The 23,630-nt window shown below is 44.1% G+C and overlaps 1 protein-coding gene across 1 annotated transcript in view; it reads right to left on the bottom strand.

Annotated features, from left to right (window-relative positions):
- Window positions 1-696: 696 nt before the first annotated feature.
- The window catches only part of DIPK2B (divergent protein kinase domain 2B), a 112,105-nt gene continuing 89,171 nt past the window's right edge, over window positions 697-23,630 (bottom strand). Inside the window, exons 4-5 of the mRNA XM_040338055.1 lie at window positions 10,799-11,087; window positions 697-1,428 (exon numbers count right to left, since the gene is read on the bottom strand). Of these exons, the coding sequence (XP_040193989.1) occupies window positions 1,097-1,428; window positions 10,799-11,087 (621 nt within the window). The 3' untranslated portion in view covers window positions 697-1,096. The remainder of the gene's footprint in view (window positions 1,429-10,798; window positions 11,088-23,630) is intronic.

Here is a 23,630-nt window from a genome sequence, read left to right as displayed (position 1 = left end):
GATCGTGGTACGCCAAACCGGCGGACATCTGGCGATGTTTGCGGCGGTCCGCAATGTTACATGGGTAAGAACTTTGACCTATGACACATCCATCAGGTGGTGCAGGACAGCCAATTGAGACATTTCAGCACATGGACATACCCCCTACCTTATAAATAGACCTGATCTGGCGGCCATCTTACATTCTGCTTTTTGTCAGTGTAGGGAGAGGGTACTGTTTGGAGCAGGGGCAGGCTGTATTCATTCAAAGTTGTTTGCTGTCAGGTGAATGCCCGTGTGCTAATTTTTGGGGCCTGTAAATGGGCGGCACTTACTTCTGTATCCGGTGAATGCCTAATGTACCACCAGCCACAGAATACAAAGTTGTTTGCTGTCAGGTGAACGCCTGTGGGCTAATTTTTGGGGCCTGTAATGGGCGGCACTTACTTCTGTATCCGGTGAATAGCTTAATGTACCTCCAGCCACAGAATACAAAGGCACGATATTTAAAGTAATCTTTCATTTTTATTGTTTGATTTTAGGCATTCTAAAATTACTGCTCCTGAAAAAACGATTGTTTAAAAAATTTGCATTGATACATGTCCCCTAGGGCAGTACCCGGGTCCCCATACACTTTTTATGACAATAACTTGCATATAAGCCTTTAAAATTAGCACTTTTCATTTTTCATGTTCTTTTCCCATAGACTTTAATAGGGCTTGCATGTTTGTACTCATTTTTTGCCTGTTCTCATGTTCTGGTGCGAACCAAACCAGGGGGTGTTTGTCCCATCCCTACTCCCTATGCTCAGAAGGATTGGGTAATTCTTCTACATCCTACTAGCCAATCGAAGTAGCGGGGAAGAAAAAGAAAGGTTAATATAACATGCTGATGGGGCCATGATTAAAGTGAATCTGTTGCTTTGCCCCTGCATGAGCAAACCACGAGTTTTGTTAAATCCAAATAAAGTAATAAAGTTACCATGCATTATGTCCTCTACCTTATGTACTATAAACACTTAGAGTGGCTCAACGTATAAATTGCACATGTTGCTACTCGTACTGCTTCCGAAATCACACTTTGTACTATAACACATTTTCTGAGCATTTAGTGTCATTCAACTATATTTACACTCTGGATATCTGTATGCAAATCGTGGATCACATGCTCTCCATGGCCTCAAGATGTTCATTAGTTTCTCAGATATTTTCCATGCCTCCAGGTCAGTGATGAGATTGTCTGAACAGACCCCAATAAACTTGTCGATTTCTTGCTGAGTGGAATGAGAAAACTTCCCTGATAATAAATATGGGAGAATGTTTTTGCACACCAAAATAAGATTCTGCCTCTCAGTTATGTTGGAACAAGATGATAATATTGGTGGACAGTCAGACGATAAGCAACTAAATAAATCGGTTTCTTCAATGTTTCTGTCTCTGCTTGATTTTTCTGAAAAATAAAGTCAATAATGCATTAGGATGCATCTATATTATTAACAATACTGACAGCAAAGTAATTATATTGTATGTAAATTTTATAAAAAAATCAAATAAAGATTATTCAGTGAGGCAGAATGATACTGATGTTCAATCCATTGCAACCAACCGATAATCTTCTGTCATTTCTAGAATGTTGTCACCACAGTGATCAAGAAATTAAATCAAATACTGTACACTGGAAGCCAAATGCTTATATAATAGATAGTCTCCCCAGTGAGAACCCCCCAATGAGAACGGTCTGAAGGACCGTTGTCATAGGTTAACCGATGAAGCTGAATGATGGTCCGTCACGCCTACACAACATCAGTTAAAAAAATTATCGTGTCAGAACGCGGTGACGTAAAACACAACAACGTGCTGAAAAAAACGAAGTTCAATGCTTCCAAGCATGCGTCGACTTGATTCTGAGCATGCGTGGATTTTTAACCGATGGTCGTGCCTACTAACGATCGGTTTTGACCTATCAGTTAGGAATCCATAGGTTAATTTTAAAGCAAGTTGGCTTTTTTTTAACCTATGGTTAAATAATCTATGGGGCCCACACACGATCGGTTTTGACCAATGAAAATGGTCCATCAGACCGTTGTCCTCTGGTTAACCTATCGTGTGTATGAGGCCTTAGAATGGCCCAGTCAAAGTCCTGACCCAAATCCAATTGAGAATCTATGGCAAGACTTGAAAATTGCTGTCCGCAAATGCTCTCCATCCAATCCGACAGAGCTTGAGCTATTTTGCGAAGAAGAATGGGCAAAATTGTTACACTATTGTTACCTAGATGTGCAAAGCGGGTAGAGACATCCCCAAAAAGACTTGCAGCGAAAGGTGGTACTAAGAAGTATTGACAAATACATGCCACACTTTTCACATATTTATTTGTAAAAAATTTGGAAAACCATTTATCATTTTCTTTCCACTTCACAATTATGTGTCTATCACATAAAATACATTTACGTTTTTGGTTGTAACATGACACAATGTGAAAAATTTCAAGGGGTATGAATACTTTTTCAAGCCACTGTATATATGTGGTGGATCAGCTTGGACCAACAAACTATATGCATAAAACAGTATGATATATAATATCCCAGGCTGGAAATTAAATACAGAGAAAGGAAAGGCTATACATAACTAAAGCAGCATATCTTCAATGAAAACAAATTGTATGTCAATTTTTAAATAAATAAATGTAAAAAAGTTAAAATAAGCTTAAAAATAAATAAATAAATGAACCATAAATACTCTGTACATGGGCACGTATAGGAAGGGTATAAGGGGCAATTGAAATTGGTGAAATAAAAGCACAGTACATAAGGAAATTATAAATATTGATTGCAAATGTGAGGTATATTAAATAATAAAATTATTACTGCACAATAAAGGAGCCTGTAACTGACTAATAAAAGAAAAAGGAAAACACTTTAGATAACTGTATTGATTTATATTTCTTTGTTTAAAGGAGTTGTAAAGGAAAAAAATGTTTCACCTTAATGCAATCTATGCATTAAGGTGAAAAAACATGAAACATGAAAAAACATTTCATTTAGTGACCCTTTAACTCTAATGATAGGAATGTATTGGAGAGAGAATATCCAGTAAGTTTCTAGCTCACAGAGCTTTTTAAAATATTCGGCCTTAGAGCAATTGTTGGGTATGTTATGTTCCATGCTGCTGATAACAAAAAAATGAAGCACTAGAGCGAAACAAAAGAATGAAGCACTAGAGCGAAACCACACTTAGAGCTTTGGAGAGAGATGAGTAAACACTAGATATACAGTATGGCCCGGATTCACATACATTGGCGCATATTTATGCTGGCGTAGCGTATCTCATTTGCGCTACGCCGACGCAGCGCAGAGAGGCAAGCATGGAATTCAGGAAGCCAGTGCTCCCAAAGCTGCATCTGCGTGGCTTAGATTTCGAAGATGTAAACCGGCGTAGGTGGAAGTGGGTGTGACCCCATGCAAATGATGGTCCAAGCGTGGAGCAGTGTTTTACGCCTGGCGTATCATGAACGGCGCATGCGCAGTGACGCGGACGTATGACCGCTCCCCTGTGCGCATGCTCACAACTCTGCCGGCGCAACTTCCTGGGATACGCCGGCCCACTGGCTTACGCAGAGCGCATAAATACGCCCAGCCATACACCATCTGGCATTTTGTTGAGCGATGGCAGCTGCAAATGTTGGCAAGGAGAGGAGGAAGAGGAATTTTTCTAAGGAGGAGAGGGCTGTCCTGATTTCGGCAATAGCCAAATTTGATAAGTACCTCCATGGTGCCCACAGTGCCAGGACCAGCAGGGCACGTAAGAGGGAGATCCTGGAGAAGATCACCCTGGAGGTCAATGCCCTTGGGCATGAGACCAGGACCCTTGACGATGTCAACAAAAAGATTAATGACATGAGACGTCGGGTCCGTGATAAGCTGGCCAGTATGAGGAGGCACAACAGGGGCACGGGAGGAGGACCAGCTTCTGCTCTGCGGTTGATGGATGAGGAGGAGGTCATCGCCAGCTGTCTGGAGCGGGAGCAGGTGGAGGGCATGGAGGGCTTTGACTGTGACCAGGCTTTGAGGACAGGTAAGTGTTTTATCCCCTATCCGGTGTGTAGCATGTGAGGCGGTGGAAGGGAACATGTGACAAGTGTGTGGTTCCACCAACATGTGAATGCTTTGTGTCATCCACAGATGTGCTGGAGGGAGCTGGGCCATCGACAACTGCTGGACGACCCACACCATCCCCGGAGAAGTGTGCCCACACCTCTCCTCTAGAGGAAGTTGAGGAGGAGCATAGTGACCTTGAGGAAGGTGTATACCTCGAGGAGGATAACATCATCCCTGGACCCTCCCAAACCTCCTCCCCATCAGGGGAAGCCCCTCCCCCTCCTCCCCCATCAGGGCAAGGCCCTCCCCCTCCTCCCCATCAGGGAAAGCCCCTCAGGGTCCACCCCATCAGGGAAAGCCCCTCAAGGGCCTCCCCGTACATACGTCCCCAAGCCTCTCCTGCCCCCAGGAAGGCTACGCGGAATACAAGGTGTGCTCCTGAATCCCTCCAGGAAGGGCTTGCGAGGGAACAGGCCCGCCAGACGCAACACATGGGTGCAATTGTCGGTGACATGCGCCGTGTGGCAGACAGCCTGGTCTCTTCAGCCAAGTCCCAGGCTGAATGCACCTTGGCTGTGCAGGGCCTGAAACAGCAGGCTGAGCAGAGCACCTCAATCTGTGACAGTCTGCAGGATGTCAGTGCGAACTGCGCTGCTATAGTGACCTGCATTGGGGAGCTGCAGGCCACAACATCAAGCCTCATGGCAGAGGTGAAGAGCCTGGGAATGGCTATACAGGCCAACACGGCTGCCATCGAGGCGGAGGGGCGGCAGACCAGGCGCTACCAGCGGCACACCACCACCCGCCAGCTGCAGATGCAGGCGCAGACGAATGCAGTCCTCACCCACATTGCCCTTGCGTTGGAGGGCAGGCAGCCCGCATCTGCCAGGAGGGACAGAGCAGGGGATGATCCTCCTCCTGATGCCCCACCCCCCCACCTGAGGCTCCCCCAGACAACTGAGGAGCCAGAGTCGTGTCACCAGGCCTGGCCCACGACAGGGCAATTCATTTTTTTTGGTTTGTTTGCTCAGGTTATGAGCTTTTTGTTTTTGTTTGCTCAGGTTATGAGCTTTTTTATTTTTGTAGTGACTGCACACGGTCAGTAGTGCAGGCTACAGTGTGACTGGTGTGTGAATGTGGGTGACATGCCTGCCAGCAAGGTGTGTCACCTTGGGTCGTCAGGGAGAAGTTATCCCCACGACCGTGCGAATGTGGTATGAATGGACAGCAACACCATTGGGGCCTTGGCGTGGCGTTGCTGCTCCCAAGTCCTGCATGGTGGACTAGGGCTAAACCAATGTAAAGTGGATGTGGTGTGTGTGAGCACAGGACCCCAAATGGCAAGTCACCTTTTTTATTTAAAAAAAAAATGGTTTTGATATTTAAAAAAATTTTTTTTTTATTCTTTTTAGTTATTTTTTTATATATATTTTTCTTTATTTCGTTTTTCTCAATTACCCCCCAGGCCCATGCCTGAAGCTGTGTAAGGGGCCCCATAATTCCTGACATGTTGGCATACAGGTGTTGTCCTGCAAGTGTGGTTGCTCAGCTCGTCCGTAACGGTGCTGCTGCAGCTGCTGTCCAGCTGACCTGTGCACGTCTGGTGCTGAGTTACACCTGCTTTATGTGGAAAAAATTTAGGCCGGACGTTAAACTTACGCGCACCGCGCGTAGCCTGCGCCGGGCGCACGTACGTTCGAGAATCGCCGTATCTCCCTCATTTGCATATTTGAATACAAAATCAATGGGAGCGGCAAATGCGCCCAGCGTAAATATGCGCCTACGATACACCGGCGTAGGAAATTTACGTTGGTCGTAGGAAGCCTATTTTCAGGCGTATCTAGTTTTGTGGGCACGGCGCACAGATACGACGGCGCATATTTACACTTACGCGGCGTATCTCGAGATACATCGGCGTAAGTGCTTTGTGAATCCGGGCCTATATGTGCTTTGCTCAGATTCCATGACTGAGGTTTACAACCACTTTAATGTATGTTGTTATCACTGTAGCACCTGAAAATTCCTTTTTAGAAACAAATATTCTGTAGTTTCTGAAGGGTTCTTATATTCTGAATCCCTAGCACAGAGCAATTATACAGTTCAGAAAGACCAAAAGACATTATCTGCATACTTTTTCTGGATCAGTGGCTCAAATTAGTGAAGCAAGAGAGTCCGCATGTTCAAATAGCTAGTATTTTTCTGAAGGAAAGGTCAACAATGGCAGCCTCTATATTCTCCTAATGCTGGGTTTACACCTATGCGAATTGGATGTGGATTTCACTGCATCCAATTTGCATAGCAGAAGAATCTAACCGACTCTCTATGAAGCCAGTTCACATATCTCCGGGGTGGCTGCGGAGTGCATTTCAGGGCTGAATTCAGGCAAAGATTTGGCCCTGATTCGTTCTTGAACTGGAGAATAGGGACGCACAGCGTACCTGTGCGATACGCAGCGGGTTCCAGTGTGAACGGAGCCCTTTAGAAAGATATTGTTTTTATATACTTCCTCAGGCTTTGAATAAAGTCTTAAAAGCATATTCAAACCAAAAATTATAAAGGTAATATGTTGCAGCTTACCAGTCTTTAGATGTGGTGGCTGAATTAGTCAATTTTTTCAGGCTTTTTTCCCCTTTATTTTCACCTGGTTATTCTTTCTATAGTGGCAACACTCACTTACCATGCTTTATCCATGAAGGATGATGTCAGCCTAGGTTGCCCTCTCGATTTGGACTACAAACACCTACCCTCTACACATTCCTTTTACATAGGATCAAGGGGTAGTTTAGATGTGGATATTGACTCTACTTCTTGCGCAAAGAGGTTTTCTTCTCCTCTATCCAATTTTTTTCTAGAAAATGACTTATATGACATATGGAGATGCTACCACGCAGCGGAGAGGGATTTTACATTCCATTCCCCGCGTCACAACACATATTCCCGAATAGACCTGTTTGTCTCTGACAAATGGCTACTTCAAAATGTAGTTGACTCGCGCGTTCATAGCATTGCCTGGTCGGATCATGCCCCTATCAGCATCAAATTGAAGAATGCGAACTCTCATCAAAAATCTTACATATGGCGTATGAACAACTATCTTTTACAGCAGCCTGAAAATATTAAATACATTTCTCAGAAACTTGAGGAGTTTTTCTGCGACAATGTGGGTTCTGTTTCCGACCCGGCTGTGCTGTGGAACGCGCATAAGTCTTTTATACGAGGTCTTTTTATACAATTGGGCTCACAAGCTAAAAAGCGACGGGATAAAAAATTTACAGACATAACTAATAGGCTAAACGCATTGGATATGATGAATAAAAATCACCCCTCACCCACCCTGGGATCTGAAATTTTTAAATTAAGACATGAATTGCGCTCTACGCTTATGGAGTCTTATGATTTTAGACTCCGGAGACTGAAAGCGCATTCATATGCCACTAGTAATAAAGCAGGGAAGGTGATGGCTAATCGTATTAAAGGATACAGAACTAGGACTAATATTCCTTATATTATAGACCCTATTACTCAGAATAAGATAATTAACCCCCAAAAGATAGCTGACGAATTTAGTTCCTATTATGGCAAACTTTACAATCTTGAAAGAGATGTCTCTATGCATCATCCTTCATTAGAGGAAATTCAAACTTTTCTCTCTCGTATTGACTTACCCAAGTTGTTGAGGGAGGATCTTGCAGCACTTAACACGCCCTTCACTGACTCAGAATTGTCATACACCATTGAAGCCCTGCCGGGAGCTAAAGCACCTGGTCCGGATGGTTTCACTGGTGAATATGTCAAACAGTTTAAAAAATTACTGATACCACATATGAGAAGTATGTTTAACCACTCTGCCTCCATATCTTCTTTCCCACATGAGATGTTATCTGCACTAATAATCACGCTTCCCAAACCTGGAAAAGATCCGACATCCCCCCCTAATTTTCGTCCTATATCCCTGCTTAACATTGACGTTAAAATTTTCGCCAAAATGATCTCAAATAGAATAGTCGACATTATTCCAGATCTGATTCATATGGATCAAACTGGATTCACCAAAGGACGCCAGGCATCTGACGCAACTAGAAGACTAATAAACGTTATTCACAATGTTAATATTACAGGAACGCCTTCTCTGCTTCTTTCGTTAGATGCGGAGAAGGCATTCGATAGAATCAATTGGAAATACTTATCGTTGACTCTTCAGAAGTTTGGTTTTGATGGCCTTATCCTTAAATCCATAATGGCCCTTTACTCCAACCCCACTGCTCGAGTTCTGGTTTCCAATCTGTTATCTCAACCTTTCCGCATTTCCAATGGTACCAGACAAGGATGCCCTTTGTCGCCCTTAATATTTAATTTACTTATGGAACCTTTAGCTGAACACATAAGATCTAACCCCAAGGTATCGGGAGTGACCATAGGCTCACAGGAACATAAAATCAGCCTGTTTGCAGACGATGTGATCTTAATGTTGACCTGCCCATATGCTTCCCTAACTGAAATACAGGAAATACTATCTTGGTTCAGTAAAATTTCTTATTATAAGGTAAATACATCCAAGTCATCTGTTCTGGATATAGGTATAGACGCTGTGGCGAATAATCTTCTACAACATCAATTTCCATACACTTGGACTGATACCAGCATCCCATACCTGGGAATCCAATTAACCAAATCCACTAAATCTCTGTTTCTACACAATCATATACCCCTTAAAAAGAAACTTCAATTAGATTTGACGACTCTAGGTAGACACGAGCTCTCATGGTGGGGTAGGCTTTCAGCCTTCAAGATGATCCATCTACCACAAGTATTATACCTCTTTAGATGTCTTCCCATCCCGATACCCACGAGCTTTTTCAAATCTCTACAATCTATTCTATCAAAATTTATCTGGAAAGGAAAGAAATCTAGATGCGCCCATCATAAACTAATAATACACAGGATGTGGGGGGGAGTAGGTTACGTAGATTTTAAGGACTACTTCTTTAGCTCAATCTTGACACAATTAAAAGAATGGTTTCAACCATCCCCGACGACAAATTGGGGTTTGATTGAATCTTCTTACTGCATCCAAAGACCGACTAAACTATGGTTATATGGTGCACAGATAGGATTTAAAATCCCCTCTCATCTTCCTCCTTCAATGAAAGTTTCCATTTCAACATGGATTAGGTTTTTAAAAACAACGGAATACTCTGATACCAAACATAGAATAGATATTCCTTTTAGAGTTTTACAACTTGTGATGAATCCTACTACCCTAAATGACTGGTACAATTGTGGCATTGAAAACGTCCATGACCTTTACTATGGTTACGAAATTAAATCTTTTGAAACCATCCAATCCGAATATAAACTCCCTCACACATGCCACGGTCATTATAAAAAAATAACACGATACTTAAATAACTTGACCAATGCCAACCTTTACATAAACGCACATGCATGGTCCTTTTTGACATCGATAGTTCAAAAGAAAAAAGGTATCACCCTTTTTTACAATCTACTTCAGGAAAAGAAAAATTTCTATAAATCCTCTGCTCACTTGCAATGGGAAAAAGAATTGGATCATTCTTTTACGTGCGACCAATGGCAAGCTGCATGTAGAATGAATCAATCGGCCTCCAAATGTGCATCTCTATGGGAACTATCGGTCAAGATAACTTTGAGGTGGTATTATACACCAAGCATCTTGTCCAAGTTTGGTAGTCAACACACTGATCAATGTTGGAGGTTGTGCGGTGCTAAGGGTGACTTGTTCCATATTTTATGGACATGCCCTAAACTTACAGAATACTGGGGAAATATATTCGATATATTAACGGCTATGTTAGGAACTGAGTTAAAACCTGATCCAGCACTTGCCTTACTATCTTTAAGAATAGACGAATTTCAATTCCACCTGCGTAATGCAATGGTACACCTATTTCTTGCTGCCAGACTGACGATCACTAGGAGGTGGAAAGACCCTTGCCCTCCATCAGTGATTGAAGCTATTGATCTGACTAATCTGCATATGACATATGAACGCTTATTAGCTTTATCCCTTAATACATTGCACAAACACAATGTCTTATGGGCCCCTTGGAAGTCATGGGTCAACGACAATACTTGAGATCCGCTTTATTTTAATATTTCTGAAATGCTAACCTTTTTGAACACTGTCTTTTCCCGTATATGTATTTTATGAGGAAACGTTAAGAGGAACTAATCGGTTAATTTTCTTTATAATTTCTTGTATGAAACGTTAACTTATCCTCCCCTTTTTTAGTTACTAATATAACTACAGACGGTAATTGTTTGATAATTTCCTTATGTGATCGTTATATTTTTTCCTTTTTTTTTCTCCCCTTTTTTTTTTTTTTTTTTTTATTTATTCATTTTTATTCATTTTTATTTTTTTATTCTGAATTTTTGAGCAGGATTAATAACATTTATCATCTGTTATAACGATATGATATGTGTGTACTTGATATATCTACTCTTACAACTTGCTTGTATTTGAAATATATAAAATTAATAAAAAACTATTGAAACAAAAAAGGGGTAGTTTAGATTACAGATAGCTGGAAAATCTGATAACATTTTATGAAATTCCAGTTTAGTGCAAATTGTGTTTCAAGGACACTGAAACTCTGGCAAGGTCAACATGTGTTTTCTGTATCTGCATACATTTACTTTAGAGTATATATTATAGTATATAGATCACTAGTTATTTTTTACCGTTTTGCAAGTCGATGATGCCAAGATTGCTGATATCTCTAATAAATAAACGCCCATCACTAAATGTTCCAAAAGTGCTTCCGTCAATTTTTGTAAAATAAAAGAAGTAATTCAAATCATTGTTGCTCAAATGGTGTATGGTTTGAAGAAGTTGGTATACCAGGTCCGCTGCTACTTCAGGAGCAGAGTTGTTGAAGGACATTAGTGGATGGGAACTTGTGCTTACAAACAGGCGCCCACAGGAACCTAAGTACTTTGGGAAAGGCCATCCCTCTGCTCCAGGAAAAATCTAAAACAACAATAATAAAATATTCTAAGGATAGTATTTAAGGAAAAAAAGGTTAAAGAATATGTAAATCCAACATTTCCTGATATGTGCCTACTGTACCATGTACTTGTATGAAAACGTCTCCTGTTCCCCTTGTATTGCATCCATTATGTGAAATACCTGGTGCTCCTGTCAGTCCCTCTGCTTTCCTATCAAAAACTAGGTATGAGAGCACAGCGCCAATGATCGGACTTGGCCTGACAGGCGCCTCCTCCCTGCATGCCATTCGCTGGAAGACCAGTATACTCCCTGAACTCCTTATGCAGCTGAGAACAGAGGGAATGTGATCACTTATAAAAAAGGGTTTATATAGCTATACACATGTTTTTCCTTTCATTTTTATTTTAAACTGGATGTTTTTTTTTTTACAAGGTTATGGTTTACAAATACTGTAATGTGTAATTTTTTTATTTAGTTTCAGTATCAAAGTGTCGGCAATGCTAGCAAGCGCCTGTTCAGACCAGATGCATTGGGCTGTGCTGGTCAACCTTGCCCAATGCAATCTCAATGCATAAGACAAAGCAAAATACCTTGTTACCTATAGTGACAGATTACAACACCATGCGCACTGAAAATATATATATTTTTTTTAGTTCAGCATAGTGTGACACAATCTATTTCGTGTGGCCAACAGAACTGAATGAAATGTCATTATACCTATCTTGCAGTATAGTACAGTAAACAAAAATAAAAAACTCTGCGCTAAACCCACTCACATGTGAAAAAAACAATGAAAAAAGCCTCTTAAAAATAAGAAATCAGTGAAAAAATTAAAAAGTATGTGTTCCAGGATGAGGGATGCTGCTGCCTATAAAAGTTTACATACTAAACCTCAACAAAACATAAATACAGAAAAATAAGCGCGCAACCCAAGAATTCAAAGTGCAAAAATGAATAAGTGCATATACATCAAAGATATATGTATAAACATAAACCATTAAACGTGAAAAAACGTGTGACGGAGAACACCAAAAATATATATATATACTGTATATATATATATGTGTATATATATATATATATATATATATATATATATATATATATATATGTATATATATTTTTTTGGGTTTATGTTTATACATATATCTTTGATGTATATGCACTTATTAATTTTTGCACTTTGAATTCTTGGGTTGCTCGCTTATTTTTCTGTATTTAAGTATAGTACAGTAAACAGGACTTGTATTGCTGGCCATAGATGATTTAGCAGGGACCAGCTAAGATTCAAACCATCTATGGGCAGGCTGATTGGCCGTAAGTCAATCCATCGGTACAACCAACATGTCAGATTTTTCGGCTTGCGATTATTACCAGAGGCAATAATCATGTTGTTCTCCCTGCAGGAACAGCTTAACCTCCCGGCTCGCCCCCAGAGGAGAACACAATAACTCTGCTAGGGGAAAGGAGAAAAAAAAGAGGGGAAGGAAGGAAATTAATTTAAGTAAAGGAAATTAAGTTCGGGTTATTTAAAGACAATCCCTCACATGGAAAGGTGACAGTTGCCTCTGAAGCAGCTTGTGTGTCCAGTGAAACCAAACAGGCTTCCAGCTTGGTCCCATACAGCCAGCTTTTGGTGTATCTCCTATCCTACCTTCTCCATTCCTTTAAGGGACTACTATAATCCTTGATATGGACTGATACACCTTTACTACCACAAATACAGCTTGGACATTTCAAGATCCACATGAATGGCTAAGTACACTTTGAGTGAGTGAGTGAGGAACTTATAAAGCGCAACACATGCAAACTGAATCGCCTCTGGGCGCTTAGTATCCTTTCCCTACTGTACTTTTGCCTTCAGAAAAGATGAGTTTTGAGTTTTTTTCTGAAGGCCAGGTGATTCACCTCCAACCAGATGCTGGTTGGTAGAGCGTTCCATAGTCTAGGTCCTTGGATTCCAAATCTTCGTTCTTTCTTTTGGACTTGTATCTGGCTTTGGGTATCTGGAGTAGATTTTGGTTGGTGGATCGCAGAACGCGATTGGGGTTGTGACATTTTAATTTTTCGCATAGATATTGGGGGGCATTTCCTTGAACAAACTTTTGTGTCAGACAGAGTGCCTTAAAAGTGATTCTGTCTTTTAATGGCAACCAATGAAGGGATCTCAGTGAAGGTGAGATTGATTCCCATGTTTTTTTCCCAGTCACGAGTTGAGCGGTCGTATTTTGAACGACTTGCAGACGAGTGATTTGGTATTTTGGGAGTCCGAGGTAGAGGGCATTTGCATAGTCGAGTCTGGAGTTGATAATTGTACCCACCACGACTGCTATGTCTTTCAAAAGAGGGTCAGGGGGGAAGAAAACAATAAGGCACTCACATTGGCCCACATCCGAAGTATAGGTTCAAAAAGAAAAGAATTGTACTACAAAAAGTAGCGACATGGCGGACTTTAGAGGGCAATCACAGGGACGTATATCGTTATAAAAATAAAGTTTAATTACAAAATAGTACATATACAGAAAAATTCATATAAAAAATGTTATCAAGAAAGAGAACATAGATACATATTCGAGCAATAAAACGTCTCGGCGAGACGTTTTATTGCTCGAATATGTATCTATGTTCTCTTTCTTGATAACATTTTTTATATGAATTTTTCTGTATATGTACTATTTTGTAATTAAACTTTATTTTTATAACGATATACGTCCCTGTGATTGCCCTCTAAAGTCCGCCATGTCGCTACTTTTTGTAGTACAATTCTTTTCTTTTTGGACTGCTATGTCTTCTTTCGGGATAAAGGGAATGCGGGCAGCAGATGGTGGGATCCGCTGACTACTGACCCTATTTGTGCATCCATTGTCATGTGGGTGTAAAAAATTACTCCGAGACTTTTGACTTTGGTGCTAGAGGTGATGGTTTGTCCCAGAATGGGTGCAGTGTCCATATTGGTGCGGTCTCTTTCGGTAGTCGTGAAACAGGAGAAGTTCTGTTTTTGAGCCGTTGAGTTTAAGGTAACTCTCAGTCATCCAATTTTATATCAAAGTAAGGCATTTCTCTAGTCCGAGATAATGATCCTTATTGTTGCAGATGCGAAAATATAGTTGCGTGTCATCCGTGTAGGAATGGTAGAGTAACTTCTGGTTACTGATGATTTCAAAAAGAGGGCGGAGATAGATATTGAATAGTACGGGCGACAAGGGGGATCCCTGAAGGACTCCACATGACACCGTGCGTTTTTCAGAAGTGAAAGGACCCAGTTTCACTATTTGAGATCGGTTTTCCAAGAAGGAGAACCAGGGTAAATCCGACACAGCGACTCTAGCTACTTCAGCTAGGCGAGTCAGCAATAATTTGCGGTCTACAGTATAAAATGCTGTGCTTAGGTCCAACAGTATCAGAAGACAAGATTCTCCTTCGTCTGCTGCTTCGAGAGCGTCATCCCATATTTTGAGAAGTGCTGTTTTAGTTCCGTGACCAGGATGGAAACCCGATTGAAACGGATCGAGTAATTTGTGGGTGTCTAAATGATGTTGTAGCTGTTGTACAACTGCTTTCTCCATTACCTTGGAGAAGACATTTAGGTCTGTTATGGGTCGACGATTGTTTGGGGTCAAGGGTGTTTTTTTAGAATTGGTTTAATTATGCCTTGTTTCAGCAAGGTTGGCACCATGCCTTCCTTGAATTGGTTTATGAGGTACGTGATCGCCGGTGCCACAATATCGGCACATTCTTTCAGCAGTTTGGTGGGAATACTGGCCCAGATTCAGGTAGCTTTGCCCATTTTTTACAGAGGCGCAGCGCGCCGTTTTGCCGCTGCGCCTCCGTAAATTTCCTGCGCTATGCTTGATTCACGGAGTAGTAGCTCCGTAAATTGCGTGTGCGCTCCGGAAAACTGCCCGGCGTAAGGGCGCGTAATTTAAATGATCCCGTAGGGGCGTGGATCATTTAAATTAGGCGCGTTCCCGCGCCGAGCGTAGTGCGCATGCTCCGTCGGGAAACTTTCCCGACGTGCATTGCGGTAAATGACGTCGCAAGGACGTCATGTGCTTCAAAGTGAACGTGAATGGCGTCCAGCGCCATTCACGATTCACTTACGCAAACAACGTAATTTTTCAAAAACGCGACGCGGGAACGACGGGTATACGTAGCATTGGCTGCCCCTGCTAATAGCAGGGGCAGCCTTACGCAAAAACTGACGTACGCAAACGACGTAAACTGCGTACGCAGGGCTCGCGTAGGGTTGTGAATCGGCGTTAGTATGCAATTTGCATACTATACGCTGACCACTACGGGAACGCCCCCTAGCGGCCATCGTAAGAATGCAGCCTACGATATGACTGGCATAAGAGCCTTATGCTAGTCATATCTTAGGCTGCAGTCGGCGTAACGAGGTTCCTAAATCAGGAGAATTAAAAACGCAATTGCAAGTAAGCAATTGCGCTGCGTAACTATGGTTACGCAGACGCAATTGCTTTTTGAATCTGGGCCAATATCATTAGGCGCTGTGCTGTCTCGCAGAGTACTAATGATTTTTTTAGTGGTGTCGATGGAGTGAATTTAGTTGATTGCGGCATATTTGTGTGGATATTAACTTCTTGATTTGAGTGTTGAATGGCTTTGTTTTTTTTTTTCAAATCATACTGATGGCTCCCACACTGAACAATGATAAGCCACATGTCAGATGATTGGAGAAGTTTCAAATGTGATTAATTTGCCAATTAAGTTAGGACAGCAGACGCTTGCTTATGTACCATAAGAGCATACTTCCCAACTTTTAAACTTCAGGATGAGGGACACTTGAGGGAGGAAGTGACCTGTGGCATGCGTAGTGTGGCAAAATGGGTGTGCCCAAATGCTTTAGAGTGAAAGGGACTGAAGGGGTGTGGTAAAAAAAAAAATGCGCTTCCTTGTACTTTTAAAATTGCTGTGCCACTAGCTGGAGTCTCAATGACACAAACCCCAGTACAATCATTAAAAAAAAAATGAATAAAAAGCTTCCATTACAAATGATTTTGCACAAACTGTGGAAGAGTGTATTAAGCTGAGTGTGGAAGGATTCAGGAGAGCCTTTCGTACATAGTGCAAGTTCAGAAATGCGTTACATACAAGGTGCACGGTTCTGGTGTGCATTTCATACATAGTGTAAGGTTCAGGAATGCATTATGTACAAGGTGCAAGGTTCAGGAATGTGTTACACATAAGATAAAAGGTTCAGGGGTGCATTTCACACAGAGTGTAAGGTTCAGAAATGCGTTGCGTACAAGGTGCAGGGTTCAGGTGTGCATTTCATACAGAGTGCAAGGTTCAGGTACAAGGTGCAAGGTTCAAGATTGGGTTTTATACAGAGTGCAAGGTTCAGAAATACAATACGTACAGAGTGCAAGGTTTAGGAGTGCATTGTACAGAGTGCAAGGTTCAGGAGTGCATTGTACAGAGTGCAAGGTTCAGGAGTGTGCTGTACAGAGTGCAAGGTTCAGGCGTGTGTTGTACAGAGTGCAAGGTTCAGACGTGTGTTGTACAGAGTGCAAGGTTCAGGAGTGTGTTGTACAGAGTGTAAGGTTCAGGAATTAGTTAAACTGCAAAGACACCAATTAATTAAACATAGCACACTTATCTTCTAAAATCTTGATTAACAGCATACAGGAGCCGAGGCAAGAATGGCGGCATTGGATGGATAATAAATGAATCCAGCCTAGCAGGACATACAGCAGTGTAAACATCCATCCAGCACAGCCAGAGACTGGTCGCAATGGGAGCGAGTGCAGCTGTCAAATCTAAGCTCTGATGTCAGGAATGGATGGGGCCGATGTGCAGAGCTCTGCCCCTTTGTCCCACGCATAAAGAAAACAGCTGGCGTTTATACATTGCTGGCTGGGGAAGTAGGTGGCAAGGGACAGAACCAATTATAATTACTGACTGTGCACCCACAGCGGTGTATAATAAACCTGTGTGAGTGCACATACAGTAGTTACAATTGGTCATCCCGCCTGCTACCTTCTTCCCAGCCAGCAGTGTAATAACATCGGCTGTTTTGTCTATGCAGGGGACAAAGTAGCCCTCACATCGGCCCTGCCCATCCCCGACATCAGAGCTTCAATTTGTCAGCTGCACTCACAGTTCCTCTCACTGCAGCTATATGCTCACGGCTTGCCCACCAATCCATGGCTGTGCTGTAAGTAGGGTTGCCACCTCATCCCTTTAAAACAGAACACATATGAATTACACAGGTTCTGAGGCTAATTTAATTTAGATAAGGCTCCACTTGAGTTCAATTACCACCTTAATCAGCCACAGAACCTGTGTAATTCATATGTGTTCTGTTTTAAAGGGATGAGGTGGCAACCCTAGCTCTAAGGCTGTCAGCAATGTTGTAATGCAGGACAAAGTCCCTGTACACCGGGACCGCGGGACAAAGCCAAATCCAGGACTGTTGGGAGGTACTGTATGTAAGAGCACTATATGTGATAACAAGGACATCCCTCTCTGGGAGTTTTCCAGCTGTATTTGTATTTTACGCTTACCATATAAGCCATCACTTCACTCTCATTTCACGCTGGATACATAAGGACTGATCCCACATAGGATATCCTTATGGTCTTCATAGGCTACTAACCACATGCAGTGGCACATTTTATCACCCTCAGCTGGGTAGATCTCACATCACGGTCCAAACAGTGTTGGCCACACGGTGGGCAATATTGTCCACATGTGGTTTGAATCTTTTTACTAGGGATGAGCTCCGCGTTCGATTCGAACGTATGTTCGACTCGAACATCGGTCGTTCGATCGTTCGTCGAAACTCGAACAAAACGGGTCGTTCGCGCCAAATTCGAGTGACGCAAAACGTCCCATAATTCACTGGGGCGTTGAGCGCTGATGATTGGCCAAGCATGCTGTATGTCCCGCATGCTTGGCCAATCACAGCGCTCAAAAAACGAAGAGCCATAATTGGCCAAAGCCAGGGTGGCTTTGGCCAATTATGGCTCAGGGGGATTAGTACACGCCCCCCACTATAAAAGGCAGCCTGCACGGCTGCCTAGTGTAGTGTGTTGGCGGTTCTAGAGAAGATCAGTCAGTCAGACAGAGAGAGATAGAGAGATAGAGACACAGTGTCTTAACCAGATAGATAGATAGATAGATAGATAGATAGATAGAGTAGGAAGTGTAGTCAGTATAGTTAAAAGTACAGTTTGTAGAGAATATATTCACATCCTTAGGCGTTGTCAATATATTTATAAACTGTACAGCTCAGCTAGTTTATCTATCAGGCAGGAGATTGTTCTACATGCAGCGCTCTAACGTGTTGTATTGCCTGCATTAGGGATTTACTTTAAATATAATTATTCTGTGTTATTTAACGTGTGCTAGTTAATTGCACACACAGACGCATTACCTGTTACTGCACGTGTGCAATTTATTTGCACAGAAGCGCAGTCGCTGTTAATGCAACTGGGCTATTGAATTGCACAGAAACGCAGTCGCTATTACTGCGTGCGTGCTGTTTAATAGCAACTAAAGGCAGTTGGTGTCACTGCGTGCGTGCTGTTAAATCGCATTTGACCGCAGTCGCTATTACTGCGTGCGTGCTGTTTAATAGCAACTAAAGGCAGTTGGTGTCACTGCGTGCGTGCTGTTAAATCGCATTTGACCGCAGTCGCTATTACTGCGTGCGTGCTGTTTAATAGCAACTAAAGGCAGTTGGTGTCACTGCGTGCGTGCTGTTAAATCGCATTTGACCGCAGTCGCTATTACTGCGTGCGTGCTGTTTAATAGCAACTAAAGGCAGTTGGTGTCACTGCGTGCGTGCTGTTAAATCGCATTTGACCGCAGTCGCTATTACTGCGTGCGTGCTGTTTAATAGCAACTAAAGGCAGTTGGTGTCACTGCGTGCGTGCTGTTAAATCGCATTTGACCGCAGTCGCTATTACTGCGTGCGTGCTGTTTAATAGCAACTAAAGGCAGTTGGTGTCACTGCGTGCGTGCTGTTAAATCGCATTTGACCGCAGTCGCTATTACTGCGTGCGTGCTGTTTAATAGCAACTAAAGGCAGTTGGTGTCACTGCGTGCGTGCTGTTAAATCGCATTTGACCGCAGTCGCTATTACTGCGTGCGTGCTGTTTAATAGCAACTAAAGGCAGTTGGTGTCACTGCGTGCGTGCTGTTAAATCGCATTTGACCGCAGTCGCTATTACTGCGTGCGTGCTGTTTAATAGCAACTAAAGGCAGTTGGTGTCACTGCGTGCGTGCTGTTAAATCGCATTTGACCGCAGTCGCTATTACTGCGTGCGTGCTGTTTAATAGCAACTAAAGGCAGTTGGTGTCACTGCGTGCGTGCTGTTAAATCGCATTTGACCGCAGTCGCTATTACTGCGTGCGTGCTGTTTAATAGCAACTAAAGGCAGTTGGTGTCACTGCGTGCGTGCTGTTAAATCGCATTTGACCGCAGTCGCTATTACTGCGTGCTGTTTAATAGCAACTAAAGGCAGTTGGTGTCACTGCGTGCGTGCTGTTAAATCGCATTTGACCGCAGTCGTTATTACTGCGTGCGTGCTGTTTAATAGCAACTAAAGGCAGTTGGTGTCACTGCGTGCGTGCTGTTAAATCGCATTTGACCGCAGTCGCTATTACTGCGTGCGTGCTGTTTAATAGCAACTAAAGGCAGTTGGTGTCACTGCGTGCGTGCTGTTAAATCGCATTTGACCGCAGTCGCTATTACTGCGTGCGTGCTGTTTAATAGCAACTAAAGGCAGTTGGTGTCACTGCGTGCGTGCTGTTAAATCGCATTTGACCGCAGTCGCTATTACTGCGTGCGTGCTGTTTAATAGCAACTAAAGGCAGTTGGTGTCACTGCGTGCGTGCTGTTAAATCGCATTTGACCGCAGTCGCTATTACTGCGTGCGTGCTGTTTAATAGCAACTAAAGGCAGTTGGTGTCACTGCGTGCGTGCTGTTAAATCGCATTTGACCGCAGTCGCTATTACTGCGTGCGTGCTGTTTAATAGCAACTAAAGGCAGTTGGTGTCACTGCGTGCGTGCTGTTAAATCGCATTTGACCGCAGTCGCTATTACTGCGTGCGTGCTGTTTAATAGCAACTAAAGGCAGTTGGTGTCACTGCGTGCTGTTAAATCGCATTTGACCGCAGTCGCTATTACTGCGTGCGTGCTGTTTAATAGCAACTAAAGGCAGTTGGTGTCACTGCGTGCGTGCTGTTAAATCGCATTTGACCGCAGTCGCTATTACTGCGTGCGTGCTGTTTAATAGCAACTAAAGGCAGTTGGTGTCACTGCGGCTATTTTGTTACTTTACACTTGAGCCAAGTCGCTCTTACTGTGTGGTTGCTGTTTAATACCATCTGAAAGCAGTTGGTGTGACAGCGACTATTTTGTTACTTTACACTTGAACCAAGTCGCTCTTACTGTGTGATTGCTGTTTAATACCATCTGAACGCAGTCGGTGTGACAGCGACTATTTTGTTACTTTACACTTGAGCCAAGTCGCTCTTACTGTGTGGTTGCTGTTTAATACCATCTGAACGCAGTTGGTGTGACAGCGACTATTTTGTTACTTTACACTTGAGCCAAGTCGCTCTTACTGTGTGGTTGCTGTTTAATACCATCTGAACGCAGTTGGTGTGACAGCGACTATTTTGTTACTTTACACTTGAACCAAGTCGCTCTTACTGTGTGATTGCTGTTTAATACCATCTGAACGCAGTCGGTGTGACAGCGACTATTTTGTTACATAACACCTGAACGCATAACTATGGCTGGAAGGACAAAGAGAGGCAGAGAGTCACAAGGGCAAGCAGGCTCTGCATCTAGAGGTAACGCTGGTGATGGATGTGGTGCATCCTCTTCAGCACGTGGCCGTGGCCGCTCGTCCTTCTTTTCGGGAGCTGGCCGTGTTGAGCCTTAACATGCTGAGAAATTAGTTGAGTGGATGACCAAGCCGTCCTCATCCTCCTCATCCTCTCTCACACAGACTGATTATAGTTTGTCTGGCAAAGCAGCTGAGGAGTCCCCCGAACTGTTTCAACACAGTGTTGGGTACATGCTAGCTGAAGATGCACAGCGTTTTGAAGACTCCGATGACGGAACACTGATAGAGGAAGGCATTGATGTGAGCCCAGGGAGAGGGGGTGGCCGAGAGGGACAACAATCTGGGAGTGATGTTCCCCCAGCTGGAGCATACTGCCAGGTTGTCGCCAGTGATGATGAGGAGGGAGGGGATGATGAGGTCATTGACTCTACCTGGGTGCCTGGTAGGAGAGAGGAGGAGGAGGAAGAGGACGAGGCACAGGCACATCTTCAAAGAGGCAGGAAGCCCTCCAGGGGTCAGCTTAAGGGCAGTACACCAACTGCATTACGTGGCGCTGCTGTGTCTCAACGGTACAGCAAAAGTTCTTTGGTGTGGGCCTTTTTTGAAACCTGTCCATCAGATGCTACCTTTGCTGTTTGCAACATATGTCTCAAGCGTATCTCGCGTGGCCAAAACATCACCCGCTTGGGCACCACATGCTTGTCCAGACATATGTCGACCTGCCATGCAGCTCGTTGGCAGGCATACCAGAAAGACCCACACCAAAGACCAAAGCGGTCCTCCCCTTGCCCTTCTGTGACCTCAAACCCCACTAGACCCCTAGTCCTCTCTGCAGCCTGCACCGAAGGTGTAGAAATAGGTGTGTCACAACGTAGTAGTGGTAGTACATCCGGCCAATCTACTGATATTACCAGACAAATTTCCCTGCCCCAGCTGCTGCAGCGCCGAAAGAAGTACGCTCCCAGCCATCCACATGCCCAGCGGTTGAATGCTAGCTTAGCAAAATTGCTAGCACTTCAACTGCTACCTTTTCAGTTGGTAGATTCTGCCCCCTTCCGTGAGTTTGTGGAATGTGCAGTACCTCAGTGGCAAGTACCCAAACGCCACTTTTTTTCACGGAAGGCGATTCCGGCTCTCTACCGGCATGTGGAAGGCAATGTCCATACCTCGCTGGACAGGGCGGTCAGTGGTAAGGTGCATCTTACCGCTGACTCATGGTCCAGCAGGCATGGACAGGGACGTTACCTGTCTTTTACGGCCCATTGGGTGACTCTGCTGGCAGCTGGGAAGGGCGCAGGTCAAGACACAGTAGTTTTGGAGGTTGTTCCACCACCACGCCTCCAAAACACTACAACTGCTTGTGACACACCTCTCTCCTCCACCCCCTCCTCTTCTTCTTCCTCTGTGGCCTCTTCCTGTGGTGATGTTGGCTCAGAACCAGCCGTGCTCCGTAGGCGTACGACGGGCTACGCAGGAATGCAGGCCAAGAGATGCCATGCGGTCCTAGAGCTGGTGTGCTTGGGAGACAGGAGCCACACTGGGGAAGAGGTTCTTTCAGCTCTGCAGGGGCAGGCTCAGAGGTGGTTGACGCCACGCCAGCTGAAGCCTGGAATGGTGGTCAGCGATAATGGCACCAACCTCCTCTCTGCCCTGCGACGTGGAAAACTCACCCATGTGCCCTGTTTTGCGCATGTTCTCAATTTGGTGGTGCAGCGGTTCTTGGGCAGGTACCCTGGCTTACAGGATGTCCTGAGGCAGGCCAGGAAAGTCTGTGTGCATTTCCGGAGGTCATATAATGCCACTGCTCGGCTGACAGACCTCCAGAGGGAATACAACCTGCCCAAGAACCGCCTAATCTGTGACATGCCCACCAGATGGAACTCTACGTTGGCCATGCTGCAGCGGCTGCACACGCAGCAGAGGGCCATCAATGAGTACCTGTGCCAATATGGCAGCAGAACTGGCTCAGGGGAGCTTGGGTTTTTTTCACCACGCCAGTGGGCCTTGATCAGGGATGCATGCACTGTCCTGTCACCATTTGAGGAGGCCACGAGGATGGTGAGCAGTGACAGTGCATGCATCAGTGAGACTGTCCCGCTTATTCACATGTTGGAGCACACCCTACGTGGAATAATGGACAGGGCCCTTGAGGCAGAACAGAGGGAGGAAGAGGAGGACTTCCTTACCTCTCAAGGCCCCCTTTATCCAGACACTGTTCCTGCTTGCCCACCTGGAACACAGGAAGAGGAGGAGGAGGAGGAGGAAGAGGAGGAGGAGGAGGATTGTATCAGCAGCATGGAGGTGGAGCCTAGCACTCAGCATCAACAGCAGCAGTCTTCAAAGGATCATTTACAGTCCCAAGGAACACGTGGACTTTTACGTGGCTGGGATGAGGTGGCTGAGGATCCTGTCGTCCTCAGTGACCCAGAGGACTGTGCCCCGAATGCCTCTGCAAACCTACGCTGCATGGCCTCCCTGATTCTGCAAAGCCTGCGTAAGGATCCTCGTGTACGTGCTATCAAGGAGAGGGATCATTACTGGCTGGCAACTCTCCTTGATCCACGTTACAAGAGTAAGGTAACGGATCTTATGTTGCCATCGCAGAGGGAGCAGAAGATGAAACTACTGCGGGAGGCCTTGCAGAAGGGTCTGTGCAATGCGTTCCCAGAACCGGGGGGATTACCAAAACCTGGCCCTGGACAACGTCTTGCTGAGGCTTCGGTGAGTCAGAGAAGGAGC

The sequence above is a fragment of the Rana temporaria genome, chromosome 2 (assembly GCF_905171775.1).
Source record: "Rana temporaria chromosome 2, aRanTem1.1, whole genome shotgun sequence".
NCBI classification, from domain to species: Eukaryota; Metazoa; Chordata; class Amphibia; order Anura; family Ranidae; genus Rana; species Rana temporaria.
The sequence above is the reverse complement of the archived record's forward strand: the minus strand, read 5'-3'. Positions and strand labels throughout refer to the sequence as shown.